Raw genomic sequence first — 14,228 nt, 5'->3', positions numbered from 1 at the left:
CTAAAAAAAGAAAATTTTAAGTAAAAAATAAAACTTTTTAAACTTTTTTTAGGAGTTGACTGTACAATTCCGATGCCATATTACTATATTTATTTCCTTAAACAGTGTCTTCCAGACACTGTTTAACATTTTCCTTAAAAAAAAATATACACATTAAAATTATTATTTTTTGTTAAGTAGCTTAGATAGATTCACACACTTTATTAAATATTAAAAGATAAAAAATCCAATATTCAAATCTCAATACCCTTCATTAATGTCCCTGATCAACTGAACTATACTTAAATGCTTGAACTCAAAATGTTTTTTTAATACCGTCCAAAAAATAATAATAATGGTGAAACTTTAATAGTGTTGATTTTTCCAGGGTATGTGCTGCTTGTTGCTGGTCATTCACGGATTGGAAAAAAACAGTTGTGGAAGCTTCAAAGTTTCAATTCCTGCCTGCCTCAGAAAAAAAAAATTGAATTCCTTCTCATGATATATTTGGTTAAGACCATCCGTCAAAAAAAAATATTTGGTTAAGACTTTTTATTGGAACTTTGGTACGTACTTTACATAGAAACCAAAGAGGAGATAAAAATAGTTTTCTAGCTAGGACCCCGTCAAAAAATTTACGGAGAAAAGTTGCTCAAAAAGCACGGTAGAGTTCCATAAAAGTGATTTTTAGTTTGGACTTGGTCAATCCCATCCAACCAATACTACACACTAAAGCCCATTACAGTATTAGGATAATTTATTTTTTATCCATTTTATATTTATTAGTTTTGCATTCCTACCCCCACAAAACTCTTAAATTTCAACATTTCAAGTAAGTATCTTAAATTTGCATAAGCGCTTATTTGTTTCTTTCTTAAAATTAAATTCATTGATTCAAATTGATAGAGTATTTTTAGATATAAATAGGGATGACAAAGCAGACGAATCGTCTCGTTTAGGTTCGATCGACCTAACGAGTTTGTTGGTACAAAATTATATATCCAAGTTAACTTTGCTTAAATTACAAAGAAAAAAAAAACTCGGCTTCAACTTTGTCCCAAAAAACATGTTTTGGCTAAACCAAAACAATTTTAACATTAAAAAAAAAAAAAATCAATGAGACTTCTAACTGTCCTTTATTTTCGTCTAGACTTCAAATATCTAACAAATAGCATATAGGACAAAATCAATAAATAAAAAATTGAGGTTTTAGACTTCTCCACTCTAAAAATTGTGTAATATAGGTTGAATGATAATCAAGATATACTCAGAAAGATTCTATGTGCATATCTCTATATTTAGAATAGAAATCATCGTAAATGATTGATCATGATTGTATGATTTATTAGGAAGATAATTAAGTTAACTTTCATTGTTCATATCATAAGACAAATGAACGAAATGGAGGCAAATAATTCTTACAAGGTATCAGCTAACATTAGGTTGGTGATCCTGCCACAAACCTAGCACCGCCGCACCATCTCTCAATCCACATGGCCTCCGGTGGCGAATTCTCTCCCAAAAGTTCAGTTTTTTGAAACTTCTTCCTCTCCTATTCACCCAACCTTCACCATTCCAAGCATAACAAACTTTATCAAAATTATCTTAAGCATTGAAAATGACCAATACAACACATGATCTGAACTCTTCAAAATTTATGCTTATTGATCATATTATTCCTCTATCACCAATTGATACCGCAACCTCCTATAATCTCAAAGTCACTGACTCCAATCTGTGGTCACATCTTGATGTTGTAGTTCTACAATGAATTTATGACACTATCTCAAACGATCTTCACACCATCATTGAATATGATTCAACCGCTGAACTATCATGTAACATATATTTATATGATATTTTGCATGACAACGAGAGTCTCTCTCTCACTCACATGCTTCAAGTGCTTGTCCAATACTATAGTTACGACATCGATTCTTCGTCTTTCAGTTCTGTTCAAAAACTTCACCAACAAAAGCATAAAGACAATTTTTTTATTCCATTTTTCAATTCTTTTTAATTTTGGTCCCAACCTCACTTTGGGGTCGATTTTGATAACATGGCCAAGTCACTAATGACGCGGCAGATGCTACATATTTTATTAATAAAAATAAAAAAATTAAAATATATAATAATAATAATAATAATAATAATAATAATAATAATTATCATAATCTGAATCCCTAAATCCTCAAATCGAATTCCTACATCACAACTAGTATTCTCCCTCTTTAAAAGTAAAAACTCACAAATCTCTTAGTTTACGGCTAAAACAATCAAATGATTGACATTAGTTCAATACAAGTTATATTTTTATTATCCACTATTTTAAAAAGGGTATCAAACTATCAATTAAATAATTATTTCAGTAATAAATTTCAGTCATAAAATTAAGGTTGAACTTTTCACCAAAAAGATTAACCTTTATTTTCAAACAACAACGTATTGTCTTTATACTTTGACTTTATATTGTCTTTATATATATACTACTACTAATATTAATATTATTTTTTTACTCATATTAATATATTTTTTTACATAATTGTAATTTGGTCATCTAAAAAATCGTTCCAAATTAAACTAGATCGGATCAGATATAATTTTTTAACAAATGAGTTGAAATCAAAGCAAACTGTGTATAATTTTATTTTTAATTTTAGATGATTTTTCTGCTATATATAACCGATTCAAAACCGCACCATAAGCACTTAGCTAATTAATACTACCTCTGTCCCGAAACTTTAATTCTTTGAATTTGGGCACAAAGATTAAGAAATTGTTAATTTTAAACTTTATGAACTTATTTGCCCTCATTTTTTTAATTCGATCATATTTGTTTGGTTACGGTACATTTTTATAATTAATGCTAAAAGTAAAGTGTCAGGTCATTTGCTTTTCCAAGAGGACTCTTCATTGCTTTGCAACTCTTCATTTTTCTTATGTTTTTAATATCGTCCAGTCTCCAACCTACTCCCTTCGCCTCATATTATAAGAAAAAAAAAATCATTTTTTCATGTCCCAAATTATAAGAAAAAAAATAACTTTTATCATTTTCAAGATAGACTTTTACTTAATTTATTTTCTCTCTTCTTTTCCCCATAATCAATAACCAATAAACTCTTTTTACATCTTCCCATGAAACTTATTTCAACAAAAACATAAAAAGTTATCTTTGAAATTTTCATATTTTACTTTTCTTAATAAGTGTGAAAATATTTTTTTTGCTTATATTATGGGATAAAGGAAGTATCTTTCTAATAACTCTTCAGATAGTTGCATTTTTTTTTTCTTTTCAAAAAGCACCTATTAATCATAAATTTGGTTTAATAATTTATTCACAAAAAAGTTGATTCAGTATGGGTATAAATGGAAAAAATGTGTAATTATTTCTTGATTTTTTAAAATAACCAAAGTTTTGAGACAAAAATAATATTTTAAAAGAACCAAAATTTCGGGACAGAGGAAGCAGAGAGTTTTGTTTTATAAAAAATCAAACATAAATTTAAGTTTTTATTGAATTTGTAGGAGTATGTCGAATATTTGCTGTTGTCATGTGCAGGGCAGTCGAGAGTCAACTGCCAGTCTGCCACCCTAAACCCACAAGGTTCCAGATTCTGTTCATATTACCATCCTTCTTTCTTTTCTTTTTTCCGAACCATTTAATTATGTGATTTGAATTTTAGATTCCGAAACTCTGAAACTAAAGATAAAAAAAATATGTTTCTGTTCCAACCTGTTTTTTGGAAACAACTACTCATTTTTACAATACTTTGATACCAATCATTAAACCATCAAAATAACATCCAAATACTTTAACCAAACACCAAAGTTGGATGAATATAAAACGACAATTGCCATTAAACCAAAACAAATAATTGTTAAACTCAAATACATTAAACCATCAAATAATCCCCCTTTATGTACCAAAAAAAACATCAAATAATTATGGGTCAAAAATTAAATGCCTTTTATCGCACTATATGTGCAGGAGTACGTGTTCGAATTCGGGACACTTCACTTATTCACCTTTAAGGTGAAATTTCTAGCTATTAAACTACTTGTCAAAAAAATAAAATAATGCAAGAAGTGAGAATTAGCAAAAATAGGGTCTATGTTGCGCAAGAAATGAGAATTAGCAAAAATAGGGTCTATGTTGCGCAAGAGAGAAATTTTTCTTTTGAAAACTTGGTATTCGGCCCTAGGACCGACTAATCCAATGAGACCAATTCCACCGCCCACTTGCGGGGGTCCATTTAAAGCCAGAGTTTTTTACTCTGTATGGACTTAGCCCACCGAAATTGGCACCGTGAGGAATCGAACCTGAGACCTTAAGAGGAGCATACTCCAATGATTCAAGTCAACACCACTAGACCAAACCCAAGTGGGTTGCGCAAGAGAGAATTTTTTACTTAAGCAAAGGAAAAAAAAAACGTGAGAGAATTTTGTTAAGTATTTCAGAATCTACTTGCCAATATTTTTTTTTTTTTGTTCGAAAAATAAATTCCGAAATAAACTTAGAGGTAAAATGGGTTTTTTTGTGGTGGGGGAAAAGAATCATTGGGGGAGGGGAGAAGAGAAATTTTCATTGCTTATTGGACCGCTTTGTTTCCCGTCAGGCCCAGCAATATGCATTCCCACCCACTTGTTGCACTCTCCAAGTGTGTTCCTCGAGGATCAATAAAATGGGTCATGTTAACTTGTGCCCTAAGGGCACATGTTAAGCCAGCTAAAAATAGAAATATATAGCATTTAATGATACAAAGAATTTAATGCTTAGAGAATTGAATACAACACAAGTTCAATAAATATTTTCCACATTTATCTTCTTAACATGTGTCTTGACACAAGTTAACATTCTCCATAAAATAATACTATTATCCATTGATGTATGTGTAGTGAGTGCATGCATGTTATGGACAAATTAAATGTTATGGACAGATTAAGAAAATTACTAAAATATTGTGTGTAACATGTTTTATTTAAGAACTTTAGAAATGCATAATAAAGTCATTGTTGGTGTGCGCAAATCTCATTTGTAGATCTGAAAGCATCATAAAAGATACTCACCGCCACTAAAGCGGAACCAAACATTATATTTATATATATTATGGGACTGAATTTGCTACGGTGCAAAAATACATAATTTTTTGTTGTTTTACGTCTCAATAATTGATTATCAGATCAGACATAACACATTAACTCCTTTATAAAATTATTAGAAATTATCTTAACCACACAATTATGGATGCTGCAACTACGTGAAATTCATTTCCATATATTATATATATGCTATTTTTTTTCCACTTTCATTTGCATAAAAATAATGGAATTTCAATGACACTAAAAATTGTAATGGCTCAAAAAAAAAATTGTAATGGCTAACTTTGTGAGTTAAGTTATAACGTCTAAATTAATATCATAAAGTGACAAAATACTATGAATAGGACAAAAACAAAATAACTAGAATATTCATGTTTCAAAATTTGTATCTTTTGACACCTAGTTATTGATTTTTCATGAATTGAAATATATATATATATATATATATATATATATATATATATATATATATATATATATATATATATATATATATATATATATATATATTCAAAATAATTACACATTAGTGAAAGGAAGACAAGCAACAAATTGAGCTGCTAAATTTTTGTATGACAAAATAAATCATTTGAAAAACTACATTCATAGATCTAGGAGATGCAACATTTATGCATGACTCTTTGAACTCTTTTCAGAAGATCTACAACATCTAGTGCTTGAAAGCCAAAAATGTCAAATGAAAATGGCATAAACATGTTGATTGTCAAAACACGAGTTCTCATGTTTGACCACTTTGCTTAAAACGACTTTCAGAGTTACCTTTTACACAATAAAATGCTCAATGTCCAATCCCATGTACAGAGAAACTTCAGTCAAATCCACACAAACATGTTTCCCTCATGCCCATTCATGCACCAGAATATTCAATCAAAGGGTTGATCTCCTCTCTTAATGTGGGTAAATCAAGAAGTTCACACACACACACACACAAAATCAAATCATGTTTGTATTTGAAGTCTGAAAGCTCCCTACAATGAGTTGCGTGCTCCCCAAAAAATTTAAATTGAAAGAACACACAACAAGAAGAAAAACCAAATAACGTTGCACCTTGAAAAAAACTATACCGCGTTTAGACAACGAAATCACAAACAATAAAAAAATGTTGAATTTCGATCAATGTAACCCACTTATTTCTCTCTTTAACCACTTTAGCCTAATGTTCTAGTTACCCATTAACTATTTTATTAGTAAGTATATTTTTGTCCGTATAGACTTTTTTTTTAAAATCAGGTATCTTTTGCGTGCAATTATAGAGAATAAGTCCTCGAGTCTTGTGGGATCCAAATGAATGACAAATTCTTCCTAACAGTTTTAACACTGTTGTATGTCCAAGTCAGAGATCGAATCAGCATCTTGATTAAGCTAGAAGAGACTGGCGTATCTAGTCTAATTGTTTGTTTGATTTATTTTATTGTAATATTATAATCAAGTTTTCACAAGAAATGTGCATAATTTTAAACGATAAATTAATGAGATTAAGTACTAAATAATGCAACTTCTCTTAAATTAGTCTATTATTGCTTTTTTTAGTTTCCTTAAAAAACATTATCCTAGATATTAATTAGATATCTCCAAGTAGGTACGTAGATCCAAATCTCAAAACGCATGTGCTCCTACATTTATTATGGGAAACTATAGTTCGAAGACCACAAGCCCTCAATACCCATCTATAAATATCATGCAAGTTTTATTCTTAAATATCTCAATTCACTCTTAGTACTAAACCAAAAATGGCAAGAATTAGTGGAAGTAAATCTTCTTCATTGTTTTTTATTTCTTTTCTATTAGCTTCTTTAGTCCTTGTTTCCTCTGAGAGAGTAGCAAGACCTCCCATTGTGAGGGGACTAGATTGGGATTACTATTGGTTATCATGTCCTAGGGTTGAAAGGATTGTGAGAAAACATCTTGAAGATGTGTTTGAAAAAGATAGTGGAGTAGCTCCCGGTATACTCCGTCTCTTTTTCCATGATTGCTTTTCTCAGGTTTGACTTATGATTTCTTTCAAAATCTTACTTCAGTTTATATTTATTTTTCTTATGAAAAATAATAGACTTGAGATCGTTGTATATATCTTTACAATATGTGTTCATATTAGTCTCACGTTAAGAAGTCTCACATTGAATGTGAGATGGTCTGAAAAGGTTTATAAGTAAAATGTAATTCTCACCTTACAAATCGATTTTGTAGTCTTCTGATACTATATTAAAATTGAGAATTGAGCATAACTCAACCCTACAAAACCGACTTGTAAGGTGATGATTGTCTATATAAACCATTGTCCAAACCATCTCACATTTGATGTGAGATTTTTTTTTGTGTGTGTCTTTCTTAGAAGTTCCATAAAAGTTTGATGTTAGACTTCTTAACGGTCACGATATTGATATTTGTGAAGATGTATAATTTAACGAGCCAACTAATATGTCTTAGAAGACTATTTTAAATATTGTTCTTTTCTTAGTATTAAGAAAAGTTTGTGTACGATTAAAGTGCGTCTTTCTTATAGTTCCATAAAAGTAACTTAATTGGTAGTTATTACGAATACTATTAAAGAAGTGAGAGTTCGAACTCGTGAATTTTTCACCTCTTCACATTTATAGTGAGCGGGTCTAGCACTACAACTTATATCTAATAAGAGTATATATATATATTTTAAGAATAATAATTTGTATTGAAGCATATATTTTAACAATTTCATTACCAGGATCTTTAAATTAAAATTCAAAACAGTCTTATAAGACATATAGTTGGCTCGTTAATTTGAGGTGGCAAATATATTTTATTTCTGAATCCAATAATATAGTCTTATAAGAATAAGATATATCTAATATACTTGAGATATTCAATACAGTATCTTTTATTCAGAATCCGATAATAGTCTTATACAACAAATATTTGGCTGTTATTTTGAGGTAGCTCATACTTGTGTATGTGCACAATTTTCCCATCACATGAAATCAGATCTGTTTTTCTTTTTGTTGATTACCTATATACATATAATTGTAAATATTAAATGTTGATTTGAATTGAAACAGGGATGTGATGCGTCAATTTTGTTGAACGGTAATGGAACAGAAGAAAATGAAAGAAATCACCCGGCCAACTTTGGCTTAAGGGATGAAGCTCTTCAGGCCATTGAGAACATTCGTGCTATTATCCGTGTGCAGTGTCCACGTGTTGTCTCGTGCGCAGACATCCTCGTCATTGCGGCTCGCGAAGCTGTTCGCCAAGTAATTATTTATTGTTGCTGAAATATAGGGTTATATATTTATTTTCTGACCGACTTAAATGAACTTTAAATCACTGATAAATCTAACTCATTGTTATGAAATCCATAATTTTTTGTATAACTTCAAATCACTGATAAAATTTTATATTTTTTTTTTTTTTGCAAGTGTAGTATAAATGACACATTTAACATTTTCTTTTATATTTTCTTAACCAGTATCCTGAAGCATTGAATAGTATTTCACATATTTAACATTGTGTCACTTTGTTTCTTTGAATTTGAACAGTTTGGAGGCCCAGATTTTGATGTACCATTGGGAAGAAAAGACAACACAATATTTGATATAGATTCACCAGACAATCTGCCAGTACCATTTGAAAGAACTGATGTACAATTAAGTGATTTTTTTGAACCAAAAAACTTTGATGCCACAGATTTAGTTGCTTTATCTGGGGCCCACACTTTTGGTAGAGCTCATTGTACTACACTATTCAATAGAACCATTGATACAAACCCACCAATTGATCCAGATTTCAAGAATCAACTTGAAGCTGCATGCCCTAAAGACAAACAATTAATTAACACTGTTAATTTGGATATTAGAACACCAATACAATTTGATAACATGTATTATATTAATCTTTTGAATCATCAGGGTGTGTTTACATCTGATCAAGATTTGGCTAGTAATCCTAAGACTAAGGAGATTGTCAACCGTTTTGCTTCTAACCAAAATGAGTTTTTTAACAAATTTGCTAATGCTTTTGTTAAGGTTAGTCAATTGGATGTTTTGACTGGCAATCAAGGAGAAATTCGTAAGTCGTGTTTTGCTCCGAATAATAAGAAAAAATCTAATGTGGCATCTGTGGTGGAAGAGGTCGTGGGAATTGCAACGAACATGTAGACTGATTGTAAAATGGTTATTTGTGTCACTGTTATTAATAAAGAAAATTATTGTCTCATGTAAAAGAAATTATTGGCTATGATGGCTCTTAAGTAGTTAATTAGTTGAGTTTAAGAGACAGTTCTTTTGTTTATGTTGCTATAAGCTGTGTATGCCATTATGATTTGCTTCCTTGATGTATGAAATGTGTATTAAGTGGCTGATGAGAGCATAGAGCCATCTTTTGCATAGAATTGTTTCTCATTTCTAATATTTGTTTCAAAATAAATTTTATATTTTTACTTTTATATTATTAATTATTATATTTGTTAAAGAGTGTGTTGCTAGCACTTCTCTTTTACTAATTAATTTTTAAGGATATTTAAAGCTTAAGATCTTAAATTGTGCTATTCTTAAAATTTCAGGTTCGCATCTTTCTGACGCGGCGACACCATTTTCTATATTGAGTCGGTCCAAATAGAGTGAAACTTTGGCTTTAGTTAATATACCCTCTCCGCTAGTGACAGTCGGGTTGGTGTCCCTTAAATCATTAGTTAGGATATCGAATTTTCAATTCAAAAAATAAAAATTAAAAGGATGATTTAGTAAATAAATTCCATTTTATTATTAAAATCTTCACAACTAATTATTTTTTAAAACCGCACACAACCTAAATAGAACATTTTTATGAAGGAACCAGATTTCCAAATGCATCTCCTTAAAAAATCTTCCAAAATAAAATATCACACATCTTAGTATGTTGATTTCGATTTTAAAAAATATGCCACCTTAGAAATTATCGATTTGAAATCATAAATTATGTCGCTCTCTTTAAGATTTTTTGTGATACAATTTAAAATTGTGCAAGACAAATGATCAACCACAACATCCTTAGGATAAAATAGTCCAAACAAAAAATTATATCCTCTATAGTACACGATCACTCAAATAGATGAAGAGAATAGAGAGAGAAAAGAGAGAATTTCAGATTTCTCAAAATATTAGGGTGAGGAATAAATGAGGCGGAATCCTCTATTTATAGCGAGGTATGAAGTGAAACTTATTAGCACACGTGAAAATGGATATAATATATGGCGAACGGCAGTGTATGCGATGGTAAAGAGTGTGTGGTCTCCCTGTTTATAAAATTGAGTACCCTTGGGCACACCCCAAAAGAGATACTCCCACTATATAAACCAATGTTTTAAACATTGGACTTATTAGTTCAACCGATTGGACCGAAATCTGGAGCCGTGTCAGTTCGGACAAACATGAAAAATCAGAAGTCCATTGAACTGGTGGAAAAACCAAAAAAGTGGGAATCGAACCAATGAAAACCGGGAAGATCTGTTTGAACCGGGACTAGTTTCAAAAATTGAATGGATTTTTTATTTATTTTTACGGTACAACCAAAAACTGTTAAAATCAAGAAATAAGTTATGTAATATTGGGGTCTTGCAGATAAGGAATGAAAATGACCATAATAAGGAGAGATGAAGATCATAGAAAGAGAAATAAAATAAAAAGTAGAGAACCACAAGAAGAAAATAGAAAAGCTGAAACAACAAAAGTAGAGAAGAAGTGAAAAGAAAAAAAAAATGGAAGAAGAGAGGAAGAAATTAATTATGTGGCGGCTGACACTTTCAAATTAGAGATTAGGAAGATAAATCCATACTATAAAGCAGATGAAGAGTTTCTTAAATTCTAATTGGGCTTGGGCCTTATGTCCCAACTTTAAGAATGTTGTATATGTATATATTGTCGTTTACTTCATTTTTTTTTAATTAAAGATATCCTCCACGCACAACTGTAGAGACTAATCCCCTTGAGTAACCGATATCCATTTAAAGGGTTAACCTCTCCCAACAAATGCTTCTCCATACGCACCAGACGGAAATCGAATCCAATACCAAATAGTTAAGGGACTCAAATATCTACCACTTGTGTCACACTATGTTGTTCACAATTTTAACAAAATATTAATTTCCACCAAAACAACAAAACCAAATGATAATATAATAGCAAAATATAATTACTTTATTATTAAAATTTTATTCACCCGGTTTATTAATGGTTAAATCGGTTGAACTCGGCTTTGATCATGTTATTAGGCATTATTAGAACATCACAAAATTATCCGCAGACTTTACTGCATCTCTTCAGTACGGATACAATAACAATCATAGTGATCTCCTTTAGTATCTATAGGTATATCAATATCCGATTAGTCATGAACATCGTAAGGTGTTGTTTTTCGTGAATCTCATACAAACAATGATCTCCAAGTCCAATGACAACGCCACACCCACCTACCCCATCTCCCATATTCGCTATTTTTACTTTCTTATCAACACTAATTGAGAATAATCTTTGAATACATTCTTTAACGGCTCCATACCAAACTATCTATGGGCTACCATTCACGATGACTGCAATGTGGATATTTGATTCAAACTCACGCTAGGCGTGAGAGTGGGTCTTGAATATCTAGAATTTCTTTGTTTCGACGTGAGATTGACAACATCATTCTATGAGCTAGCTTTTGCAATTAAGATCCAAATATATTTAACACGAGTGAGTTTACCTCCCTTGATTTTTATTTTAAATTAAGGTGAGAGGGTTTATTTTCTATAGTATGCTTGGAATAAACATTTTTATCACTGCATCACTAACTCCTAGCAATATAACAGAAATAATTCGTGGTTGAAAATTCTGGAGGATTTAATGATCGAATATGATATTGTTCAAAAAGAATTTCCCGTATTTTAATTTTCTGTGTATTATACGTAGAATACATTACACCACTAAAATGTAATAGAAGTTCAAAATGCAAATAGAATATTGGCTTAATGAAGAAAATAGTCGATACTATTATTTGAATTTATCAAAAAAACTTAGCCTTCTAAATTATATCATTGATAAAGCTCTAAGCATATAGTGAGCTACTATCCGAACAACCTTTTTTCAGACAACGTATAAATATCGTACACCTCATGAGTCTATGGACATAATCCTAGACATGTGAGAAAACGTTAAAAAATGGCAAAAAAGTATAATTATCGTATTTTCGTCTAAGTTTTTTTTGTTCAAATATCTTTTCTCAAGCAAATGATATAAGTATTTCAAGTTCAAACTTATAAAGACGATGGATAATAAGAAGTAACGTAACTCATAATTTTCCTTTTTGAATCGTAAATATTATACATAAAAGATCGAGAAGATAAATTACAATAATATAAATACTCCGTGTTAATTGACAAAACAAAAAATACTCTGTGGGGTGAGTAGGAATCTGACTCCACGTCGCTAACAAGCTTATGATCTTTTAGTCTAGAAAGAAGTGAAGAATTTCCTTGGCATTAGAGAGATAGATACCACACAGAAATGTATGATCATCACCAGATCGATTGCAAATACTAAAATACTAATACAAGGGGAGGCCGACAGCCGATAAACGTAGCTTTTTCGTACAAGTTCACTTGGATCACATACACAAGTGCTCTGGCTTTAGCGAATTGTTAAATACATTATTTTCTTTAAGAAGATACAACGTGTTTAAGTAAGAGTATCATGTCTTTGCTGCCGTACTTTGGAGTATTTGGCGTGCACGTAATGAATGCATTTGGGAGAATAAACAAGCGAACCCGATGACCTCTTGTAGGCTTGCTTCAGACTTGATCCGGGACTTTAATTGGTGCCGCAATATGCTTAATACGGATCATACACCTGCTCATATGCTTACTTGGAAGAAACATTCTACAAATTGGTTGAAGTGTAATGTTGATGGAGCTATTTTCATGACAGAAGGGAAATTTGGTATCTGTAACAGCTATTTTCTTTAAGCCCAATTGGTAGTGGGAATGAATTGAACACGTATTTGAACCCCAGGGTACGTGGTTCGATTCCCACGGAAGGCAAAAACTCCACTAGAGAGGGGGGTGGAGAAGATCGTGAGGTGACAGCCGAGATTGCCTACTAAATACGTAGTAAAGGGGTCCGGGCTATTACAGTATCAGTATATGCTTTCGTGATAGTTTGGGTTCCTTTGTAGTTATTGCCGCTGAATGTGAAGCTACCGCAATAAAGCATGCTCTCGCGCTCGCTTTGTCTAATGACTTTGAGAGAGTTATCTTTGAAAGTGACTGTCAACAGGTTGTGAATGCTTTGTGTAATGATCATTTGTATGCAAATGAGCTTGACACTTTGCTCTCAACTTGTAGTTCGTTTCTCAATTCTAATGTTAATTACAACATAACTTATGTTAGGAGCCAAACCAATAGAGTCGCTCACAATCTTACTAGAGCGTCTTTGTTTCAGTCTAGCTCCAGTTGTATCTCTTCTATTATATTAAATGAAATGCAATGAGTTCATTTTCCTTAAAAAAAAAAAAAAAGAAGCAAGAGGTATTTATAAAAGTTGATTAAAAAAAAGGTATTTACAAAAGTTATGTTAACTTATTTACTCTTATCCTTTTTTACGATTCACGTGCCTAGCAGCCAGCAATCCACTTGACTTGACTCTATCATTTTTTTATTTTTTATAATCCTCTCATTTTTAGGGAAAATGAGCTCTAGTAGTTTACAATTCAGCCGCGAGATAAATAAGGTTTTGTCAAAAAATTGTTCCATCCAAAAATTGAACCAAAATTCTCCCTAAATCCATCTTTTTTTAGTAAAACTCATTAATCAAATGAGTCCAATGACTTGATTTGAATCTACCATTTTTATATAGAAACAAATGGTAAGTTGCAGGGGTTTGGTTTCTGACATAAATTGATTATTAATGCTTGTTTCTTCTCTTTTTATTACTTTAATTTTCCTGTTCATCAAAACATTCAATCAGGATCGAATTCAATATTCATAATTATTTTGTGAAACTAATTATTTATGCAACTAGACTTGTTGCTATTATTATATCCTTTTATAGTTGTTACTTTGTTTATATCCTATTATAGTGTAGTGTTGTATGAAATATATTTTGCCAATTAATAAAATTCGTATTTTGTCAAAAAAATAAAAA

The 14,228-nt window shown here is 31.0% G+C and overlaps 1 protein-coding gene across 1 annotated transcript; it reads left to right on the top strand.

The window, feature by feature from the left end:
- The first annotated feature begins 6,791 nt into the window (after window positions 1-6,791).
- On the top strand, window positions 6,792-9,517 carry LOC123908695 (peroxidase 12-like). The gene is made up of 3 exons (XM_045959408.1): window positions 6,792-7,082; window positions 8,133-8,327; window positions 8,613-9,517. Exons 1-3 carry the CDS (start codon window positions 6,831-6,833, stop codon window positions 9,228-9,230), a joined length of 1,065 nt encoding a protein of 354 aa, XP_045815364.1. The 5' UTR covers window positions 6,792-6,830; the 3' UTR covers window positions 9,231-9,517.
- Window positions 9,518-14,228: the final 4,711 nt, after the last annotated feature.

Source organism: Trifolium pratense, linkage group LG2, assembly GCF_020283565.1.
Source record: "Trifolium pratense cultivar HEN17-A07 linkage group LG2, ARS_RC_1.1, whole genome shotgun sequence".
Taxonomy (NCBI): domain Eukaryota; kingdom Viridiplantae; phylum Streptophyta; class Magnoliopsida; order Fabales; family Fabaceae; genus Trifolium; species Trifolium pratense.
The sequence above is the reverse complement of the archived record's forward strand: the minus strand, read 5'-3'. Positions and strand labels throughout refer to the sequence as shown.